A 24,422-nucleotide genomic window follows, 5' to 3' on the forward strand; every position below is an offset into this window, starting at 1 on the left:
TTACGTGTGCCGTCCTAGGGGCTTCTAAAACTGCACTGCCACATTCTGGACCAATTGTAGCTCTCCAAATATTCTTCAAAGATAACCCCATGTAGAGTGCATTGCAATAATCCAAATGACAGATGGCCAGGACACAAGTGATTGAGTGCATGGCTTCACAATTCAGAAAAGGGTATGGTTGGTGCGCACCACGCAGTTATGCAAAGGCTCTCCTAGCCACAACTACCACCTGCTCTTTGAGCTAGACGCCTCAAGTTTAGGAGAACTTCTGTGTTGCACATCAGATCTGTCTGGTAGTTCTACCTTCTCCAGAACTAAAGATGATAAATCTACAAATTTATTTATTCTACAGTAGCCATCTTTGCCTTGATGTCATTTGCTGCTAGGAAGGCCTGGATAGGTGAGATTTACCCTTTTCTATTACTCCCTTCTGTCTCTATCCACCTTGTATGCTTGCATATGAAATAGTTTTGGGGGGATGGGAAGTTATTCTTGCCTGTGTTCAGAAATTGTATTTGTTGAAGGCTTTAGTAATTAGTCTACTAGCTGAGTTTAGCACTAGGATAGGGATTTTCAACTTCCCCCCCCCCCAGAGAGCAGCATTTAGCCTTTCAGTTGGGGAGCCAGAAACAAAAGATAAATATTTAATTAAACATAATTACTATGATTACTCCTCATGTATTCAATACATTCTCATCCTTTCCCTTTGCAATATATATTTCGAGAAACTCAACGGCCATTCCTATGATTTTGGGGTACTGCAGCATGAGTAAACTTCTCTCTGGTGTGGATACAACACTATGCAGGAAAGGTTTTGTGAACTTGGAGTGGTCTCAGTGAAAGAATGAAATGCAATAATATAGTACTTAAAATCTAGTCACCAATTCAATAGAGTGGATATTCGGCTATAAGGTTCTTGCCTTGCTCCTAACAATTGCTCTCCACTATGTCGAGACAAAGACTATACCTTTAGTTAGTAAGAATTTCAAGACTGGAGGACGGAATTTCCAGCCTTTGCTGAACAAGTAATATCAAATAAAGAACACATTACTCTAATGACAATGGAGGAAGAAGTTGCCATTGTATTTTTAATGTGGTACTATCTTCCATCATACGATTTTTAAATAGTAGTTGGCAACACAGAAAGAAACTCAATAGAATATTCAACATATGTATACAGCATGTAAAACATTACATTACCGTTAAACCTTTGTTCAGCCTACATACCTTGCACAATTCATGGAATATTCAATATGCACTATAATAAACTTACCAGTTGCTCATTTTGATTTATATGGCTATGGGTGTATAGTAAAGTAAAATAGAATAAATAGTAAAATTGGCACGTAATTGTACTAACCTGATTTGTCTCTTTTAAAATAAATTTATGGAAACTATTTTCAAATCATTTGGAAACTTGTACCTTATGCAAGGAAACAACTTTTAAATAGTCTTCAGTGAACTTGTCAACATTCTAGGCATGTTTTAGGAAACAATTTTAGTAAACCAACCTCTATAGTGATGAGTATTACTATCATCCATTCCAAGCGCAGAGCATGTTTTTCATTCAAATGATTTCTCATCAGATCTGTCAGTTCTGTGCACTGCTGGAGCTTTTCATTTACTACCTTCAGTAGTAAGGATAGAAAAGTTGATGTTTCAGAAAACCTTGAATAAACAATTTCTTAATATGTTACTTCCAGAGGTGAATTTATGGAAATCAGAGATATGGAGAATTACTTCACAACATTTCTATAAAAACTGAATGTACTAGAGTAGCTAAGTAGCAGTACTTAGTCTTGGGAGATGTGATTTTTCAGCATTCACACAATAGATTGCAATGTGTAGATTGTTCACATAATCCCAGGCTTTAATTTCCTTTCTCCACTTGCATGCATTTATAATCTTTAAATGGAAATATATTTTCCTACTGAGCATTTCTTGTAACGAACTTAACACAATATTTAGAGGTCAGCCCTGATCACAGCAGCCCTCTGAAGCACTTAGTTAAATTGTGTAAGATACCTATCATAGCCTAGTATACTTCACCAAATAATAATGAAGGAGTAAGTGTGGTTTAGGAAAACTCAGCTAACAATGCAATAGGGTTAAATATGCCCAAACCTTTAACAAAGTTCACAGCAGAGAATTTCAACACAAAGTTAGAAGCAAATCCTGAAATAAAGCTGAATGTAAAACAGTTCAGTTTGTGAGTGTGAACACATATCTATTTTTATATATTCACACAGATTACTTAATTGCAGCATTTTACTCCTGAAAAGCCATAGCTGAAGGTTATAGAACGGGGGGGGGGGGGGGGGAAGAAAAGCTTCCTGTGCTCTTTTACTTGTTGCCTGAAAAAAAATACTTAAATTAAAAAACAATTTTGAGATACATGGGGCAAAGATTTCACTGAAATTGTAGTTAAAATGCTGCAGAATCTAATAATCCCATAAGGTAACTTTTATGTATGTATCAAAGTTACCTTATTATTAGATTACTACTAGTACTTATTACATGCAGGCATTATGTAGCTTGTGGCCCAGGTCATACTTGGATCTATACATAATGTGAATTCTATAAAAAGTCTACTTTTTTTAATCCATAGTTCCTCAAATGGAATTGTCAATTTCATCATTTCTTATTGGACTGCAATGATTCTGTGAACTTTTTTTAAAAAAAACACACTTTTTTTTATCCATGTGCATTAATTTAAAGACGGTAGTGATGCTGTTTTATTCCTGAATCCCATTGTTCATACACAGGCGCAACAGTGTCATGGCAGCAATCGCATCTTAGAAAGCAAATTTATAAATCTTAGTTAATTTCATTTCAAACAACTGGGCTATATCAAGGGCAGCCAAAAACAACCTGTTCAATCTGTTACTGAATTAAAACAAATTTGCAGACTAATAACTATATAACTGTAGTCCAGAGATCACTAAGAATATGTGGAATCTAGAGAAAGTTTCATGAATATTGTTACAGATTGCTATCCCAGTCAGCTGGTTCATCCTAAATGATGATGCTCTGTAAAGCCAAACTGCTCCATGCAACACTACCACACATCAAAACCATTTCAGAAACAATCAACAGACAATTACAACCATGTGGTTTCGCTGAAGTACACTAATCAACTGAAGCCCCCCAAACCGTGTTATGTAAACCAAATGACTTAGTAGCCCAAGAAGAAAGAACAAGAGACATCTATAACATGAAGTGTAAGGACTGTAACAGCTAGTCCGTAGGACAGACAGGCAGAAGATAGCAAAATGCATCCATGAACACCATTTAGCAACTAGAAGGTACAATGGAAACACAGCATATAGAAAGACCGAACTATAATTTCAATTGGAAAACTGCTGTCCAATTTGAATTTAGTCCAAGCTAAATTCAAAAAACTACGGAATTCCTGGAAGCTTAGCTTTCAGACAAGTCATCCATTAATAGGCAAATAGATATAAACCACATTTGCAAACCATTCAAAAGATACAATTAAAAAAGCTAATAAAAACAAAAAGACCAAAACGTTTTCTGTCCAGCAACCTACATCCAGTTAATCAGGGATTAACACCACATTTATTTATATCTAGACTTCTTATTTGGAAGTTGAATACCCATTGTTGCATACAAGTATAGCCTGTTTGTAATAAATCTTGCTGGGGGTGACGTGCGCATCATCCTGGAGCTCCATTCTGGCCTTTCCTGAAGGCCTCTGCTGGAGAAATGGAGGCTAGGGGCGATGCGCACGAGCCGCACTGAGTGGCCATAGAAGAAGTGGGCTGTCAGCAGCCACGTGAGGTTGGGCAGGTGTCAGGGCATGGAAGGCCTGGATGTGGGGTACTTGAAGTAAGCAGATGCAAGGCGCGTGGGGCAGCTCCACCCCACCCCACCCCTATATTGATTTTTTACGTGTGCGCCTCACACCACCTCGTGCAACCAGATGGTGGGATAGAGTGGGCAGGATCTTAACTAGGGCTTATTTTGGGGGTGGGGGTTATATTAGGTGTAGGCATAAAAATCAAGTTAGGGCTTATTTCCAGGATTGGTCTTATTTTGGGGGAAACACAGTATATTGGTAGCTTCCCTGAATCTTGCAATCTCTCCTTTTCTTATTAGGTGCTTTATTAGATAGGTATGGTTGGATTCCAGAGCCTCTGGCCAAAGATTATGGTAAATGGGCAGATAATAGGAAAAGTGATAAAATAATTTTCTATGTTGCTCACATATAAATGTCATGAGATTATAAGGTTGACTCAGCCTTCCATCCTTCCGAGGTAGGTAAAATGAGGACCCAGATTGTTGGGGGCAATTAAGCTGACTTTGTAATAATGCCGCTGGGGGGGGGGGGCGAAAGCCCTAATAAGCAGGCATATACATAGAATGAAGGCTATTGCTAAGCTTGTAAGCCGCCCTGAGTCTTCGGAGAAGGGCGGGATATAAATGGAATTAAAATAAATAAATAAATAAAATAAAGAAGCAATACTCTAGTCAAGGAACTACCAAAAAAAAGTTACACTTTCACCAACACCGGGAAGGCAAGAGAGAGAGCAAGTCCCACACTCACAGCACTGTTGATGTTACTTTCTCAATAATGAAACATCTGCAAGCAAACAACGAAGCTTAGAGAGCACCAATGAACCTACAGTTCGACCCTGACCTACTTATGTTCTTTTCTATTGAAAAGTGACAGGTTTGTGGAAAGTACTACTTGTATGTTCAGAGGTTCTTGACTGTATTTCTAAACCTTTCCTTGACTAGGATTTCTAAACATTTTTTTGTTGCCATCTAACAATCATCCTTTTTCTAGGGGACACCAAGACGCACACTTCCACTATCCCCATAGTAATATATTGTACATATTTTAAGAAAAATCATCTAAGTAATTTTTAGAGTCAACCATTAATCATAAACTACCCTAGAAAAAAGCAAAACAGTTAGCAGAGAACCTGTAAAAGCAAGTTTCTGTGTAATATTCCACTTGCTAAATTGTTGGTGGCAACTGTTCCTCCACCCATCAGAATTATATGAATTTAAGAAAAAGCGTAAACCTATCATAAAACCTCCCCAAAAGTTATAGAATGCATTGGTTATGTTTGCATAAAACAATAAAGCTAAAATCTGACTTATTCATAATAACCTGTTGAAACCCACTACTTGATTATGCCTAAATCATTCCTCCTGGTAGTGGGAACAGCTATACAAAATCACAAGAAAGAAGCGTCTCAGAGGTAGCATTCTAACTTGTCCTGAACAATCCACAATGTTCATACACATTGCTAAACGTTTTACAATTGGCCTACCATTTTATGCAAATAGAAAATAGCATTTATAGATTGTTCCTAAAATAAATAGCGCAGCCGGCAAAATAACAATATTTGTCCAAAAACAATGAGGATGAAAACAGAAAAATTAGATTTGTTAAGAGAAGCGATAGTTTAAAAAATCCTCCAAGCTGAGAGAGAAAAACAGTAAAATAATACCTTAACTCTGCGATCAATACTGAGAAACCGATACATTTTATCATACAGTTGTTCAAGATGTTCTCTGTCCCAGTAGAAATCTGGGGTAATCAACAGATCAGAACTCAGATTTATATGATGCCTGAGGAAGAGAAGATAGATAAATTCTTATTTAAAAGCCAGTTAATGAATTGTATTTTGCATACTGCATTGTTATAAGTTGAGACAAACAAATACTCTTTGGACAAACACCCTTCATGTAGCAAAAAAAACACAAAACAAACAAACTTAGTTACATTCTCACAGCTACAGATCTTGTGGTTAGTTTTCCATCTCCAAATAAACCTATTCTTTTAGAACCTGATTTAAGCTTTAGAGACATGTTATCATCTTTTATTTATGCTGATATATAATATGTATTTATCAAGGAGTTGGAAAAAATACAGTATTTATCAAGTTTACAATTTAACGGCATAAGCATTATCATTTCCAGTTTTTAATACATTTATATCACATCTCAACAAAAACCCCTGCATAGTGACTTTGCATCACTTCATGGTGCATATTCTTCTAATTATTCAAACAATCTGACATTTTAATGGCATGTGACTAGGGCTTAGCTGTAATGAGCCTTTCTATTGTATTTAAGACTGTTTCCTATTTAGATTTCTGTTCCTTACAAGGGTTTGCATGCTCTCTCATAGTGAATTGGCTTTTTAAAGAGTAAACATTACTTTTCACTCTAAACATAAAACACTTTAAAAGACTATGTTAGATTTATGGGTAGAAATATAAGTATCACTACAGAAAAAAATACTGGTATTAAAAATAAAAAAAATCAATATACAATATGTTAAGGTTTATCTTTGTCTGTACTGATAGTTAATACTATGTGGTGGCATATAATCAAAAGTAAGGTAAAGTTTCCGTGCTAGTCATTTCCGACTCTAGGGGCTGGTGCTCATCTCCGTTTCAAAGCCAAAGAACCAGCACTTGTCCGAGGATGTCTCCGTGGTCATGTGGCCGGTATGACTAGATGCCAAAGGCGCACGGAACGCTGTTACCTTCCCACCGTAGTGGTCCCTATTTTTCTACTTGCATTTTTACGTGCTTTCAAACTGCTAGGTTGGCACAAGCTGGGACGAGTAACAGGGGCTCACTCTGTTACGCGGCACTCGGGATTCGACCCGCCAAACTGCCGACCATCTGATCGACAAGCTCAGCGTCCTAACCCACTGAGCCACCGTGTCCCTAATCAAAAGCAAGGACCTGGCAAATAATAGGAATTTTAACAGGAAGATAACAAGATGTTTGTTGGTGTTAGATTGATACATTTAAGCTCTGATTTCTCTTAAAAATTACTTAGATCTGTTAAAGGACAGAAGGACAATAGTCAAGATGCAGAAGAGAAAAATATAATTATACCACTTTAGAAATATCATAGGATTTAAAAAAGCAGATCGTACATGGCAGTATATTGTATACATATATATGTGAATACTGTCATGGTATTTTTGTTGTTGTTAAAGATTGCTTTTAAAACTGATTCTAAAATGTAATCTATTTGCTTGTCTTTAATTCAGGTACCTCAAGGCAAACAGTTCCCCAATTTTCTGCATAACATCAGCATGAGAGAGTTTCAGTTTCTTTCTTAATTTAAGCATCTATAAGAAGAGAGTAATAAACCAGTAAGAACATTGATGTTTTTTAAAATGTACAATATTACCCACCCCAACGCCAACTGCACTCTTTACTTGAACTGGCGGAAGCAATCCTGATGACAAAGATCTATCCTGATTTTCATATTAGTTTTGGGAGGTGGGATAGGCAGTCTTGCCATAGATGGTTTGTGATAACCCTATTATCGTGGCCTGAGAACTTCCTGATAAAAGTTTAGGTTCCAGGTTAAGATCTATCCTACAGGACAGAGAGATCAATTACAATGCTCCATTCACAAAGACTTATGTTATCTGATGAATATCTCAGCGTTCTACAAGAGTTTACAGGAGACAAAGAGGACGAATCCTCAAGTAGCTATGCAGCAAGCTTTTCTATATCACAAAATCTATAGTACCATATTATCTATCTTGAAGGAATGTAAATCTGGCCTTGGGAATGGGGACAAAGTGGGTCAACTGCTGAGGGGAGACTTTTCCAAATAAGCTTGCTTTGATTTTGCTTCATGTAAAATGGGGCAGAGAGAAACTTTGACAGGTTTTCCAAGATTCAGTCATTCTACAGTCATCACTGCTGTGCCTGTTTCTCAATCCTGCTTGATCTAAAGCAGACATGTCAAACACAAGGCCTGAGGGCCGGATCCGGCCTGTGAAGTGGTTTCATGTGGCCCGCGAAGCCATCCTGGAAACAGTGAGGGAATGGCCCCCACTGCCTTTGCCCTGGCCCAGAGACCCTCCTTCTGCCAGAGACCCTGAGATCTGTCCCACTCCTGCCCAGGCCCCCATAGGCACCCTTGATGCGAATGATGTAGAGCTGGCCATGTCCACCCAGTAGGCCATACACACTCTAGCCACGCCCACCCAGTAGGCCACGCCCACCCTGGCCATACCCACTCGGCCTCCGAGGGCAACCGCAAGGCTGATGCGGCCCTCAATGAAATTGAGTTTGACACCCCTGATCTAAAGGGTTGACTATCCTAATAAATGCACTCAGAATCCTACTGTGATAGGTTTGAATGGCACCTTAAGAACAGAATATTTCACACTAATGTAAAAACATTGTTCCAGGTCCAAATTCCTTGTCTTCTCCACTTTAATGGAATCCTTTTCAGCTGGAGAATGTAGACCACAAGGAAGTGGTGGTTCATCCTATTGTTCTCTTGACCCTTGATTGTCATGGCTAATTAGCCAACCAATCAAGGGAGAATTGTCCAGGTGGATAAATATTGAATGCATTTTATCCTAAATGGAAGATCTCTGGTGCTCTTAGAGACTGTTTAACATTGTTTTCCCCAAAAAGAAATCTTGCAGAGCACACAACATTATTAGAAGTGCCCTTGAAAAAAGAACATTTTCCACAACACACTGATCAAACTGGAGGTGTGAGTCTGGGAGGACCACCAGATTGTGCACCGGTTCTGTCTGAGGCAAACCAGCCCATCCAGAAACAAAGATGACAAATCCCAGGATTCATTCAAAGTAATTAGTTATTCTCATGTTTTTATGACTCAACCATTCAAGTCCTTATGTTTTGCTGTTCAATATTATCTGGGGAACACAATATTTTGCCGTCTTCAACATAGAACTGCTACACTGATACTTTTTTCTTTTACTCTGAACATATCTAAGTAATTTTCTTCTATTCTTAGTTTAATATACCAACCATTCTGATTTTAGCTTTCCTGATACTTTCTCTAAAATTCTGAGCTGTCAATATTTTCTTTATTGATGGCCTATTTCTCTTTCTTTTCCTATATTTAACTTTGTTATAGATTCCCATTTTCTAACAAAAGGATCAACTTTAGCATATTCACTAATAATAATAATAATAATATTCAATCATTTTCAAAGTGATAGATTTTAAAATTTCATAGTAAGAAACATTTCTAAGTTTCATTAACTGTGAGAAGTTAACTTTTTCTATTTCAAACTTGCATACAGGTTTTTCTTCTTGGCATCCTATATATTGAAGCTTATTGACATGAGGATTCATAATAAACATGACATCAATCTACATTCAAGCAAATAGTTGCCCACAACAAACATAATAGGTATAATTAAAACAACAGGGCCCTTAGACACATGAGTTTAATTCAGCATTTTGTAAAGTCATTGAAGTTAACTTGAAAGTGTTTCATATCTAACTGTTCAAATTTAATAAGAGTTTCACTGAAATTTTGATCTGGCAAACAAATCCTAATTCATTTCTTATCTCCAAGAATAGATGGTAAATACAACAATCCAAATTCATTCACTTATGGTGTCAAAAATCTGCAAATTTCCCATACTAGTTTTATGGAAAAATGAAAAAAATAGCAAGTACCTCAGGTATTGATTGGATAGATTCTACAAAATTATCCAGTGATGCTTCCCAAATGGCCAGTTTTACTACATTAGAGAAAAGCGTAAAAGACTTATTATTCATATGTGGCACACATCCAAGTTTTATCACAAAATAAAATCTTTTAAATTTTTCCTGTCCAATGCTTGACAAGTAATGATGGTATGTTGATTATTACTTTTGGACTTTAAAATAGGTACAAGCTTCTGATTTTGACTGAGGGCCAGGCTTTTGTTCTCTGTTAACCAGGAATGTTCTTTTTGACATAGTGTAATGTACAGTAAAAACCCACCTAGCATGATACATACAGAGAGGGAAAAAATTATTTGGACCCCCTGCTGATTTTGTACGTTTGCCCACTGACAAAGAACTGATCAGTCTATAATTTTAATGGTAAGTTTATTTTAACAGTGAGAGACAGAATAGCAACAAAAACATCCAGAAAAACGCATTTCAAAAAAGTTATAAATTGATTTTCATTTTAATGAGTGAAATAAGTATTTGATCCCCTATCAACCAGCAAGATTTCTGGCTCCCAGGTGTCTTTTATGCAGGTAATGAGCTGAGATTGATGTAATGAGGTAATGAGCACTCTCTTAAAGGGAATGCTCCTAATCTCAGCTTGTTACCCTTTACAAGACACCTGTCCACAGAAGCAATCAATCAATCAGATTCCAAACTCCACCATGGCTAAGACCAAAGAGCTGTCCAAGGATGTGAGGGGCAAGATTGTAGACCTACATAAGGCTGGAATGGGCTACAAGGCTATCACCAAGCAGCTTGGTGAGAAGGTGATAACGGTGCAATTATTCGCAAATGGAAGAAACACAAAATAACTGTCAATCTCCCTCGGTCTGGGGCCCCATGCAAGATCTCACCTCGTGGAGTTTCAATAATCATGAGAATGGTGAGGAATCAGCCTAGAACTACACAGGAGGATCTTGTCAATGATCTCAAGGCAGCTGGGACCATAGTCACCAAGAAAACAATTGGTAGCACACTATGCTGTGAAGGACTGAAATCCTGCAGCGCCTGCAAGGTCCCCCTGCTCAAGAAAGCATATGTACAGGCCTGTCTGAAGTTTGCCAATGAACATCTGAATGATTCAGAGGAGAACTGGGTGAAAGCGTTGTGGTCAGATGAGACCAAAATCGAGCTCTTTGGCATCAACTCAACTTGCTGTGTTTGGAGGAGGAGGAATGCTGCCCGTGACCTCCAGAACACCATCCCCACCGTCAAACATGGAGGTGGAAACATTATGCTTTGGGGTGTTTTTCAACTTCACCGCATCAAAACGATGATGGATGGGGCAATGTACTGTCAAATCTTCAGTGAGAACCTCCTTCCCTCAGCCAGGGCATTGAAAATGGGTATTCCAGCATGGCCAAGGCAACAAAGCAATGGCTCAAGAAGCACATTAAGATCCTGGAGTGGCCTAGCCAGTCTCTACATCTTAATTCCCATAGAAAATCTGTGGAGGGAGCTGAAGATTCCAGCTGCCAAACATCAGCCTCGAAACCTTAATGACTTGGAGAAGATCTGGAAAGAGTGAGACAAAATCCTTCCTGAGATGTGTGTAAACCTGGTGGCCAACTACAAAAAGCGTCTGACCTCTGTGATTGTCACCAAGGGTTTTGCCACCAAGTACTAAGTCATATTTTACCAAAGGGTCAAATACTTATTTTACTCATTAAAATGCAAATCAATCTGTAACATTTTTAAAATGTGTTTTTCTGGATTTTTTTGGGTTATTCTGTTTGTCACTGTTGAATTAAACCTACCATTAAAATTATAGACCGATCATTTGCAAGTGGGCAAACATTCAAAATCAGCAGGGGATCACATATTTTCCCCCCTCAGTGCATAATTTGCAAATCAAGTCAAAATTGCTTTTTCAAGTATTTTTTTAAATCCTGGCATACTGTTTCATATGAACTATTTTACCATTTTATATTGTATGAACCTACCCATTATTTCTCTGCTCTAAGTATCAACGAAGATGGTTAAAAGTCTGGAGACAAAAACATATGAAGAACGGTTGCAAGAACTGGGTATGGCTAGTCTAGAGAAAAGAAGGACTAAGGGTGACATGATAGCAGTATTTCAGTATTTGAGGAGGTCAACTTATTTTCCAAAGCACCAGAAAGGAAGACAAGAAACAATGGATGAAAACTAATCAATGAGAGAAGCAACCTGGAATTAAGGAGAAACTTCCTAACAGTGAGAACAATTAACTAGTGGAACAGCTTGCCTTCAGAAGTTGTGGGTGCTTATCACTGGAGGTTTTCAGCCACCTGTCTGAAATGATATAAGATATCCTGCCTGAGCAAGGGTTGGACTAGAACAGGGCTTTTCAACCAGTGGTACGGGTACCACCTGTGGTACATTGGCACCTGGCAGGTGGTACGCGACCATCCTAAAAAAGTGGTAGTGGGGGAGGGGAGTGACAGCACCACACAATCCTGAGCAAGAGATGGCTGGAGCTGCAGGGCTGTCAGGGCTGAGCGGAAGCACCAGAATCAGTGCTTCTTCGGGGCTGACAGGGCTCAGTGGAAGCGCTCCAGCTGGAGTTTGGTGCTGATCCTGGCACTTCTGAGCCCAGAAGAAGCGCCGATCAGCTGGAATGTTGCAGCATTTCCAGGGTCTTGTGATTTACATTCAGATGCTTGGCAACTGATTCATATTTATGATGGTCACAGTGTCCCAGGGTCATGTGAAGTGACCAAAACCTGCTGGGGTGGGGGGAATAAAAACCAAACACTCCCCCCACCCCATCCCCGCTGCCAATCCTCAACAGAAATGCTCACAACAATGAAAACCTCGGACAAGAGGAAGAGTGCCGCCGGGCGGGCAGGCAGGTGTCTTGCTCGGTTGTGGCTTGGGGGGCACTTTTTCAGTGCCATTGTAACTTCAAACAGTCACTAAGCAAACTGTTGTAAGTTGACCTGTACTTCATCACTTTTTTCCTTTTTTTGGTCATCAAGTTTTTGACACCTTGCTAGGTGATACTCGGATATTGCCATATCCTAAAAGTGGTACAATGGGTGAAAAGGTTGAAAAGCCCTAGACTAGAAGACCTCCAAGGTCCCTTCCAGCTCTATTCTGATTGACAATAGCCTTCCTACTAAAAAAGTAAAGGTAAAATTTCTGCTGCCCCTATTCAAATCAAAATACTCTAATCACAATTCATATAAGATTCAATCATAAACCTCCCATTTCCCTTTCAGCCCAAAGGGAAACATTATTTTACGAAATTATTTTCTACAAAGTAGGAATGCTTAAATGTTATGCAGTCTACTCAAGGTAATACACACTTTCTTCTGTTTCTCAGAAGTAATTTGACACTGCCTCCTTCCTAGGGCTGAGAGAAAGTGACTAGCCCAAGGTCACCCAACTGCCTTTGTGCCTAAAGCAGGACTAAAATTAAGAGTACTAGCCTGATACTTTACCCTCTTCATCAAACTGGCTCTCAAAGAGTCAGAAATCTACAGTGTAACATAAATTATCTGCAATGGCATAATCTATGTAGTATTAAAAATTTTTGTCTATGAAGATTCTCAGTCATCCAGGTCATAGCTGCATCAAAAATGGTTTTTGTTTTTGAAAAGTCCAGTTGTCTTTTCAAAAATAAAAGCCACTTTTGATACGAAAACTGTTGTTCTCACGACTTTAAACTAGGTGAAACACTGTATCATAGGGTAACTTTTGAACCAAGCTCCCTCAAATGAGCTAACCTACAGCGGGTGTCCCAAATCTGGCATCATGACTCCCTGAAGGAATGAAATTTGGGAAAGTTGTGGCTGCTTCAGTGCTACTGGCTGCTATTGCAGTTACGTGATCTTTATTTTGTGACAGTTTGCCTGCTAGTCTCACAATCCCTTGTGCCCTCTCCCACCCAGAAACAGCCACTTACCTGCCTGGAGGGGGAAGAGAGAAAGGAAGGGAATGGAGATTTCTGGTGTTCCCTGCCAAATTTCCACAAGGAAACACAATGGGGAAGCCAGCAGGAAATCGGCTCCTGCTCCCATTGTTTTTTTTGCCCACTCTTGGTCATTCTGTTTCCCTATTTAGGTAAGGAAATATCTTTGAAACAATGAGGCAACAGGGCATGGGTTGTCTGATTCTTTTTCTTTCTTTCCTTCTTCCTTCCTTCCTTTCCTTTCTTTCTCTCTTTCAACTGAGCAAATTGTTCAAAATACTGTAGATGCAACTATTCATGGAGAGTATCTTTTGTGAGAGTGCCTTATACATTATCAATGCATACATGAATTCCATTTCCTCCCAGATTTCAAGTAATAATACAAATCATTAAATGAAATTATACGATGGACAGCTTACCAGAAAGGCACAGAGCATTGGAAAAAGCAAACTTCTCTAAAATGATTTCATCCATTTCCATATCTGAATTTATCAAGATTTCTCCTCTATGAAGTTTTGATTGCCCTCTATGAAAAAGATATGAATGGATTACATTAGTTTCAAGCAACTTTGTGCTCCCCATCAGTCCCAACCAGCATTACCACTGGTCTAATAGTGAATCAAATGAGTATTAGAAGAAGAGGTAGGACTGTGTAACAAAACATGAGCAGTTGTCCTTCAGTCTATTCTGAAGAATATGAAGAAAATTTTTTTTAGAGTACTTGACCTAACATATACCTTACTCCACATATGAATTTGTTTGTTTTATTGTATATGTGAATTTCTGTTTCTTTCATTGTATCTTTTATAACTTAAAACTTAAAAAGTGTATACTCAATCTGCATAAAAGTGGTAATACTTTGTACATTGCTGAGTGCACTGACCTTGAAGATGCTCAAACAGAACAGTGATTTGTGGCAATGTAATAAGGGTCAGTCTTAATAACTGAACTGTTAAGGCTGTCCTCAACTTACAACAACAATTGGGATCGGAATCTAAGTCACTGAGTGAAGTGGTCATTAAGTGAGATGTCCATGTAACTGCTTTGCTCAACAACCGCAACCTGGCACTCCCAATTCCAGTTGTTAAGTGATCTCCTAGGTCAGGGGTAGGCAACCTCGGCTCTTTTATGACTCATGGACTTCAACTTCCAGAATTCCTGAGTCAGCTATGCTGACTCAGGAACTCTGGGAGTTGAAGTCCATGAGTCATAAAAAAGCCGAGGTTGCCTACCCCTGTCCTAGGTCATTAAGCAGATGGAATGAAAGAGCTGCCTGTGTGGTGGAATGTGCAGCTGGAGAAGGAGATGAAGGGAATGTCAGCAACAGCATAGCAGCTTCCCCGAATCCTCACTAGTTTCTTATTTTACAGTGGAATTGTCAATCTTTTTTTATGAAGAAGTTTATGAAATGCCTAGATGCTATGATATGACTTGTGTCTGAATATATGTTCCGGAAATGATTATTTGTCAAAATTTCTACCCTTATTAGCCTGTGGCTTAAATGGAAAACTTTGAGTTTATGACATTCACATACTTACTCTCCTCTTCTATAGCTGATCTCTTCGTTTTCCCAGTGAACTAATGCAATTTCATAAGGCTGGATCTCATGTTTTTCCAGCTTTTGAAAAATATTCTTTATCTGGGAAATAGATTGTAAATTAAAGTTGCTAGCAAGTTCTGAAGAAGAATTAGATAGTTAGACTATTGACCAAGAAGAAAACTATGTCAACAAGAAATCATAAGGAAAACAAAATAATTCCATATTCCACTTCTTTTCTCACAAGTCTTTGCCCACGATAGAGAAATGTTTACAAGGAAGAATTAGCTAGAGGTTGTAAATTTGTGCCTATAAACACCCTTATGCATTTGTTTATAACTCAGATTATAACAGCCACGGGTGACACAGTGGTTAGAATGCAGTATTGTAGGCTAATTCTGCTGACTGCCAGGAGTTTGATTCTGATCGACTCAAGGTTCACTCAACCTTCCAAGGCCAGTAAAATGAGGACCCAGATGGTTGGGGGCAATATGCTGACTCTGTAAAACGCTTAGAGGGCTGTAAAACACTATGAAGTGGTATATAAGTCTAAGTGTTATTGCTAGTGGTATTATAATTCTGAAAGCAGCCTTTTAGAAGAAAATAATAAGAATTTGTTAAAGAAAATTAGCAAAATCACAAAATTTAAAAAACTTTACTTTCTAGGTATTTTCTTCCTGCCATCTGATTCAGCATTCATGTTACTTTGATGAAGGTAAATTTGGAAATACTTATTCCTAAAAACAATGTAAGTTTCCTTCTAGAATCTGACTATTTCTGCATTTCCACCACCCACTCCATTCCTGATTATTTTACCATGATGGATATGAAAAAAGTCTTTATTTTTTCCTCAAAAAATAAATAAATCTGCAGCTAGATATAAACACTGTGAAATAGTTGGGAAATTATGTAATTTGAATCCTTTGGAAGACATGGCATCAAAAGAACAATACTAATAAAGCAGATTGGAAAGTTAAATATAAGAATGGTTAATAACACTTGCTAAAAGTTTTGCAGATAGCATTTCAAAATACAAGAAAAAGATGGGGGTAAGCCACAAAACCCAACAATGAATAAAATCCCAAATCAAATACGAACTATTAATTTATAAGAGAAATCTGTATCATTTCTTCCCTTTGTTGTTATGCTGAATATAACGAAGGCTTTCCTCCTTTATGTGTGTGTTACAAGTTCTGTGCCAACATACTGATTGAATTAACCCTTATTTTTTCATTATACACTAGCTGTGAGAGCCCTGAGTCAGATAGTTTCTTTTGACAGTGTACAATCTGCTCTTAATTAATAAACCCATTTCTCTTTTTGTTTAGAAAGCAGATTGAAATAGACAAGTATGACAGAATTACTAATCATTAGCAGGGGAAAACTGTCTTTCATTTTAGATGTCATCTTAGTGTTTACATGGTTTTGCAAGGGTATTTTTTTTACAAATATGCTAACTCCGATTTTTTCAAATGACTTTTAGAAAGTTAATAATTTTACAGTGATTAACTATGTTAGAGTGTCTATGTCATAAAGTCGAAATAAATGTTACTTTAGTTAACAATGACTTATTCACCTGTTTCCTTCTGAATTAGAATGTAGCTTCTAAAAAATGTAGGACAATTTCACTTTAATCATCAGAATTTTCTGATTTGTGTTCAGATTAATTAGCTAATTTGCTCCTTTATTTCACTCTCTGGAAGGCTGTAAACCTCTTTCATGTCAAGATACTATATGGTATTTCCTATAGCTGGATCTTCTTCCAGCAGATGCAACTACATCTTCTATTTCTCAATATATTCAAGGAAGGAGATGCCATTTTCTATGTTTGTATCGTACTACCGCATTCTAAAAATAAAATTAATATTCTAATAAAACAGGTTATGTCAGAAATGTTACAGTTAACCCTTATCCCATTCAGAAGGTAATTTATTAATATGTTAATTACCCTCATTCATACACCAAGAATAGTTTACCTCCAGAAACCTGCCTTCCACTTACTGTTTTTTCTTCAACATTCCAAAACACAGCAGATCCTTCCCTATTAAAATAAAAATACAACTGTTAGAATAATGGGGTGTATTTCAAACCTCAAAAATGCAATTCCTAGCAAGAAGCAATTCCCTTTTCATACTTGCTTGCCTTTAAAAGTGGAGCCATTACCTTCTTATTACAGTATCCAAATGATATTTGTTTTAGGGATCTTAGAATTTTAGTGATACCAAGAATTTTAAAGATTAATATTCAACTGAAATCAGAACCTTTCTTGCTGGGACTAATAGAGAGACAACTGGAAAAGAGTTATGGAAGATTATTTTTGTACATGATAATCCGCAGCAAGACTTATATTCCCCAAAGTCAAAAGATTCTGAATTACGTATAAGGGAGAAATGTTGGTGAAGATAACAGAATTCGCAGACAGGGCAAAACTGATTTGTTTGGTTAGGGACAATCATATTTGTCAGGGACTAAAAACCCCTTATGGACTTTTGCTTAAAACAGAAAAAGGAACACGATTTCTGGGTTTGATGATTAGAAAGGACAGAATATGGGAAGAAGGGCGCCACAATATAACTATAATGAGAGGGAATAAAATATAAATGCATTTATAACTGCTGCAAACAAGATTGGAAGCCACTTCTTTATGTATATATTTTTCCTATCTTACTTATTTATCATTTTTTCTTGCTTTTCTTTTTCTTAGTTAATTTTGTCTAGTAGAATTGGCATTTCTGAGGACGACACAGATGAAACAGCAATCTTTTTTCTGGCTATGGATACTTGTTTCAGCTTCGTCTTAGTTTCTGCACTACACATAATTCTCAGCTTATCACCACAAACGAGCCCAAGATTCCCAGGGCTGAGTTAGTCGGTTAAGACAGTTTTGTCCCATTTTACAATCGTTTTTGCCACAACTGTTAAGTGAATCACTGTAGTTGTTAAGTGAACCATGCAGTCATTAAGCAAATCTGGCTTCCCCCATTGATGATTGATTACATGATCCTGGGAGAGTGCAACTGTTATACATGCCAGTTGCCAAGCGCTCAAATTTGATCACGTGACCGTGGAGATGCTGCAACAATCATTTAGTGCAAAAACTGGCAACAAGTGACTTTTTTCTTTAGTGCCACTGTAACTTCAAATGACTACTAAATGGATGGTTGTGAGAACCACTTGTAGTTATTGGTAGGCTTCCTGACTCAATTCCATCTACTGGTCATTACCCTTAAAGCCCTAAAGAACAGGGCATCAAGATTGATCAGGGACCAACTTACCAAACAAGATTCTGCCTGTTTGATCCAAATACTAAAAGTGGGCTTGCTGGAAGCCCTACCTCCACCTGAAGTAGGAGAGGTATGGGTTAGAAGGCAGGTATTCTCAATAAAAGCTGCTATAGAAGCTTCCAAATCTATTTAGCATCAAATCTCCTTGTGTTCTGGAAAGCTCTGAAAACAATTTCTATCTAATATTTTTTGAGTCATAGGGTAACTATGGCCAATCATTTGATTGTATTTTGTCACTTATAGTATTTCTGTATGTTTTAATAAACTTGATCTTTTCTCTTTCTTGTAAATGTCGCAAGACTGCTTGACTGGGGACTTCTACAAGTATTATAAATAAACATACATCACTAAAATTCTGAATGACACTGAAGAAAAAAATACCGTATGTAATTTTGTTTTAGGTGGAAATGAAAACTTTAGGTCACACATGCTACATTATTGGTCTTTACTTACTTGAAGAAAAATATGATCCCCAAATCATGTTCTTTGGCTGTTTTTTCTGTGGCAACCACCAAAACATTTGCTGCATCTAGTTTTCAAAAAAATCTTATGTGAAATTATATTGTAAAAAATAGAAACAATCACATTTAGCATGTACCTTATATGCCATTCCCAAGGTATTTTTTAATTAAGTATTTCTCTTTCAAATCTAGCTGATCTCTCAGTGACAATCAATAAGTCTACGCTTTTTTCTTGGTAAAAATGGCATTCTTCCAGGATATTTTATGTACCCATCTACCTTATGGTCCTCATAGTCCCTGGTGGAATCCCATCAAAATATTAAGATGGAACAATCCAGTTTACTTTCTGAACCCAGACAAGTTTAGATCAAAGCTGCTGTCTGGTAAGGTTCTGTGGGGTTTACAACTTATAAATATGAATAAAATTGTGCCGTGTGTCACATGCAGTGCAAGCATATATCTATCGGAGCACTCTGACTATTCCAGTAGTTTCTCAGCTATAGACTATCAGAATAGAAGTGAAGATGAAGAGACATTTAGAATTCTCATATTCTAAGTTAATCTACAACTTAGCATCAGGTGTGGTGGCGCAGTGGTCAGAATGCAGTATTGCAGACTAACTCTACCCACAGCCAGGAGTTTTATCCAGACCGACTCAAGATTGATTCAGCTTTCCATCCTTCTGAGGTCGATAAAATGAGGACCCAGATGGTTGGGCGCAATATGGTGACTCTGTAAACTCCTTATAGAGTGCTATAAAGCACTATGGGGTGGTAATGTAAGTCTAAATGCTATTGCTATTGCTACAACATGATTGTTTATAATAAATTGATTTATATTGATTTTCCAGCATTAACATAATAAATTATACACAAAGTTAATTAGTCACATTTATTATTCAAATTATCATTTCTCATGTTTTTTAAATCAAGCTTTAATTTTTACTAAAATACATTCAAGGTGATCCATTACAGCTTCAAAAGGAATTTAATTAATTTGAAACTTATAATTTATTTATATAGAAAGCAATCATTATTTTCAGATATTGGAACTAACTACTGAATGTGTTATTATCTCTGTTCCCCTTAACACTGAAGAATTCCCTCTGTAAAAAAGGATATGAAGTATAATAGTGCTAAAAATACATATTGGATGGCTACAAATTATGGATCGGGATAGGAATCAGCATGCTCAAAAGGCATACAAGGAGTACATGTAGAGGGACACAATACCAATATCTGTCAATATTTTTGACTGAAAGCTGCTCTTGAAATTTACTCCAATGGTAGACAACCTAGATCCCTCTATATGTTTTAGCACTAAGAATATGCTCACTGGCAAGAGATTCTGGGAGTTGTAGTATAAATATATGGAGGAAGAATTTTTTTTAAAGAAGTCAATGCTTCATATGGTCTGGATTCTTTATTTTTTACTTATCTCATTAACTTTTCTTTACATCTACCATTAAATTTTCTTTTGATTCTTTTTTGGTCACATTATATTAATTTAAATTCAGAAGCTACAGCATAGAATAAACTTGTTTAGCTCAACTTTAAAGGTGTAAAGCTTACTTCTATACACATTTTAACAGTGGAAATCCTGAAACAATCAGTTGGCATGCCATTTAGCCTTACTCTCTCCATAAAATGACCCATTGATGCTTATTACATTCTTTTCAATGTTTATTATAGCCTTCTGAGGATACGTATGGTCTTTCATTTTATTCGGTTGCATTTTGTTATGCTATACAATGAAAAAAATGATAGTGGCTTACAACTGGAAGAATTGTTATTAAAGCCTTCACAAAGCTTTAATGATAGATAAACAAATTACTGGCCAAAAGAGTTTATCTCCAACTCTTTATAGCCCTGTTATTTATCTGTCAGCTCTGTTCACTCTTCCCATCTCTAAATTTGAATGAGGCAAATTTCATAAATTTGGTGACCTCAAGATTCTCTTCAGATATTACATAATAATACAGACTATCATCTGGAAAGGAATGTTTAAGCTAAAAAGTGGTTTTTCTTTGCAATAAAAATCATTAGGAATTGTCAAATTGCACAATTAAAGATTTTCATGTATTAATGGTATTAAATACATTATATGCAATAAGTCATTATTTCATGGGTGTGCTTTGTGTGGTCCTATGTTAGCTCCTTTCCTAGCTTATTAACCCAAAGGTATTAATGCATGTATGACATTTTATAAAGTTACTTTACATTGTGTGACTGCCGCATGATATCCTTAAACAGTTTTCATTTAAATGCTATGCACTTTTTAATTCCTTAAGCCAGAAAATTAAGAGCCCAAATTTGGGAAGGAAGATGGCCTGACAGCAGACCATACACAAAAACGTCTATAGATGTACCAATTATTCACTTATTTCTTTGAGGTAAAAGTTAGCACATACTTAAGTGTCAAGCAATATTTCTATAAAGAAAGCATTTGTGCAAAACGTGTTTGATGATGTATATCTGAAAAAGCATCAATAAAGAATAAATGATCTATTTGAAATAATTGTTCAGAGCTCTACCTCTAGGTAATGTGATTTCAACATATCCAGATGAGACCAGGTCAAGGCACAGATTACCAAGATGATAGGCATCTGCTGTTGCAAAAGCTATACACTGCATTACATCCTATGCCAAAAAGAACAGAATTTCCTTTAGAAAACAGTTGCCTCGCTAGAATTGCTAGTGCTATACAAACTCACTGTTAGCATTTTGCCACTAGGTGGCTAAAATTCTGCATAGAACTATAATTGTACTTTTTCAAAACACTTAAAAAGTTTCAAACTTGCTTCACTGATATAAGAATAGACAAATACCTCTTCTAGACCTGCTAAGCAAGTTCAAAAACTAGTTCTTTGGAAGATTCCTGACTTAGAGAAAGGTACAAGCTTACATATTCATTACAAGCTTCACACTACTACATTATCAATTCTATGCAAATGTAGCTTGGCTAACTGCTTTGAGTTTAGTTCCAACATCTATCTTTGATGTTAAGATGTTTTGTTAAAGGCCAATACTCAAGATATGATCCTGTTTGGCCTCTTATTCCCTAAAACAGGAGTCCCCAAACCGCCCCGGTCGCAGCCCTGATCCAGTCAGCAGTCTGTGGGAACCAGGTCGCACAAACAGGTGCACAGACAAGTGTGCAAGCCTCTATTTGTGCAAGCAGCAGGTGCACATGAGAAACCATCCCCTGGGCCTTCCCCTGTTGCCAGGAAAGGTTGGGGACCGCAGCCCTAAAAGACAAAAGACTCATGTTCAAAAAGAGGTTAAATTCTCCTTATTTCACATCATAGTAGACGTTGAACTTTATATTCACCAGATTTTTTTAAAAAATTTCCCTGTTGTATTGTTATTTTCTAGAATGTACCTAAAGATCAACCCTTGCCTTTGCAAAAATAATACTTTTTCCCAGGCACTCTGATTTCCAGCAGGTGGTGCTCCTCTTCAGTAAAAAGAATAAATTTAAGTTTCAAATTGAAAATGTTTTATTTTAAGTCAATGTAGTTATCTGGCAAAAGATTTTTCCATGTGGCAGTTTTTACTCAAAATAACTTTGTTCTTTCAACCCTGAAAGTTATATTATCAGTATGGGGGGGGGAAGCCCTCACAAGAAAATTATATCTACAAAAGCTTTTCCCTAAGTTTCAGTGTTTTCCTAAATGCAATGTATTTTCTTTATTAGCATCACTGCATTGTTAATCATGCAGAGAAATTGAGAAATAATTCCCCATGTAACAATTGTGAAAGCATCCCTCAATGGTTTCATTCTTAATATGAGATTGTAGTATAAATATAAACAGAGCAAGCCATTGGATATTGGCATAACACACCCTATAATATATACATTATTTAACCTTAAAGGGATAGAGAATGGGAAAGCTTTCAGTATTAAAACCTTTCAATGTTAAAACCTATTCATTTATAGTATAGAAGTCTTCAACTCTAAGCTATATAAACATAAATGGATTATTTGTATCAGTCTAGAATTTTCTTTGGATTATTCCTGTTCAAGTATACCAGAGAGATAATATTTGTACTAATATATAACTGTCTTTTAAATCAATGAAAACTTTAAGAACATTATTCTGGGAATTATCAGTCACATTACAGTACTTTTAACGCATTTATTCAAATCCTTATCTCAAATTTTGTCTAAGAGTTATCCTTCTGTTCAGAAACAAATGACCTGAACTCTGTCCATCAAAAAACAAAACAGAAATAACAGCATGGAGAACCAGTTTAGTGTAGTGGTTAAGGTACTTGGCTAGAAACTGGGAGACTGTGAGTTCCAGTTCCACTTTTAGTCCAAAGTCAGCTGGGTGACCATGATCGATTCTCTTACTTTCAGACCAGAAAGGAGACAATGGCAAACCACTGAAATTTGCCAAGAAAACTGCAAGGACTTTTCCGGGCTTGAGGACCGGAGGGAAGGAGAACAGCTTCAAAATTGGTGTGCATGCGCACATGGGACCACACACACTGGTGTGGCACTAGCAGCCCCGTTCAAGCATGCGGCATGCCCTGGTGCTGTGTGCATGCGCAAACAGCTGCGCACCCCCCCACAGCAGCTAGTGGCCCGTTCGTGCATGCGCAAATGGGCTTGGCAAACTGGCTGGGCTAGCGACGCATGACTAAACGTGCCGCAGACACCCGCCCCGCGCTAGCATTCCCGTTCAAGCCTGCACACATTTGCAAACAGTGTCACGGGGAAATGCATGCCTATGCATGCATGCACCGGCCAGCTTTTTCCGCAGCCCACTGGCCAAGAGCCCACGGCCCGGTCCACGGACCATAGGTTGGAGACCCCTGGTCCAGGCAGCCTCCAGGAGTCAACACTCTCTCAAAGGCACAAAAAAACCAAAACAACAAGCGAACAAAACATTCAGCATAAGGCACAAGAAGCTTATTAAAAAGGAATTAAGCCTCATCACTGTGACAAAAACAATAGCATCTTTTAGTAGCTCAAAGCATAACATATTCAATATAGCCTAAAGGCTTGTGGATTACAGGCTATTTCATTAGATGCATGAAATGTCTTCCTGAGTTCAGATTACCTTAGCTTCAGATGGTAGTGGCAGATTAGCTCTTGATGGCTGCTTTGTCCTTGATGCTTTTGGTAGACGCTTAACTGGTACAATATCTTGATTTGGTTGAATTTTGCTAGGTGATAAAACTGAGTAATGTCTATTTGGTATTTCAGTAGGTGTTCTTGTATGTTTTAATTTGTGCTTAAAAACTGAAGCTTTAAGAGGATGAAGTTCTCTGGATGAAGGGCAAGCATCCGTAGTCAAGTAACTGATAATTTTTGCTGCAGCACTAATATTAGTTTGTGGACTAAACCAGTTTGAAATGTCCATGCAATTGCTAGTAAAATTAGAAGAAGTTGCCTCTGGGATGCGTTGCCTGAGATATTTATTTACTGATAGTAAGTTGTTGCTTGATGCTAAATATCCATATGTAGGGAAGTATCGGCACTGGCTTATTGTATGTGAATATCTAGCCAGGAATCCCAATAGTTTCACTGCCATCTTTTCATTGAGACCTAAAGAAGAGAGTTACGGAACTTTAATTTTCTAAAAAGGAAAAAAAAAGTAAAAGTTTACAAAAGAGGTTTGCAGAGCATCTTACAAAAAATAATTATTATAGTCATTTTGTGTTTGTATAATCTCAAGTTTTAAAGAAGCCAGCAAGGGAGAGAACGACCAGCCGTTCAACTAAGGCACATCCA

At 37.4% G+C, this 24,422-nt stretch overlaps 2 protein-coding genes across 5 annotated transcripts in view; one reads left to right on the plus strand and one right to left on the minus strand.

The window, feature by feature from the left end:
• Positions 1 to 24,422, plus strand: part of ARMT1 (acidic residue methyltransferase 1) — a gene marked incomplete at its 5' end in the record, with an annotated part of 59,585 nt that overhangs the window by 12,536 nt on the left and 22,627 nt on the right. Inside the window, one exon of one of the 2 annotated variants that reach the window (XM_081313298.1) lies at positions 21,932 to 21,959. The exons of the other annotated variant lie outside the window; for it this stretch is intronic. Of the gene's footprint in view, positions 1 to 21,931; positions 21,960 to 24,422 lie in introns of those variants that run through there. 2 annotated transcript variants of the gene reach the window in all.
• RMND1 (required for meiotic nuclear division 1 homolog) overlaps positions 1 to 24,422 on the minus strand; it is a 38,200-nt gene that overhangs the window by 1,367 nt on the left and 12,411 nt on the right. For all 3 annotated transcript variants that reach the window (XM_081313301.1, XM_081313302.1, XM_081313303.1), the window contains 10 exons: positions 23,749 to 24,236; positions 21,214 to 21,319; positions 18,673 to 18,748; positions 16,937 to 16,976; positions 14,937 to 15,037; positions 13,818 to 13,924; positions 9,462 to 9,526; positions 7,050 to 7,126; positions 5,484 to 5,604; positions 1,512 to 1,628 (listed from right to left, as the gene is read on the minus strand). In XM_081313301.1, coding sequence (XP_081169427.1) covers positions 1,512 to 1,628; positions 5,484 to 5,604; positions 7,050 to 7,126; positions 9,462 to 9,526; positions 13,818 to 13,924; positions 14,937 to 15,037; positions 16,937 to 16,976; positions 18,673 to 18,748; positions 21,214 to 21,319; positions 23,749 to 24,222 — 1,284 coding nt within the window. In that variant the 5' untranslated portion in view covers positions 24,223 to 24,236. The remainder of the gene's footprint in view (positions 1 to 1,511; positions 1,629 to 5,483; positions 5,605 to 7,049; positions 7,127 to 9,461; positions 9,527 to 13,817; positions 13,925 to 14,936; positions 15,038 to 16,936; positions 16,977 to 18,672; positions 18,749 to 21,213; positions 21,320 to 23,748; positions 24,237 to 24,422) is intronic.

The sequence above is a fragment of the Vipera berus genome, assembly GCF_964194415.1.
Source record: "Vipera berus genome assembly, chromosome: 1".
Classification (NCBI taxonomy): domain Eukaryota; kingdom Metazoa; phylum Chordata; class Lepidosauria; order Squamata; family Viperidae; genus Vipera; species Vipera berus.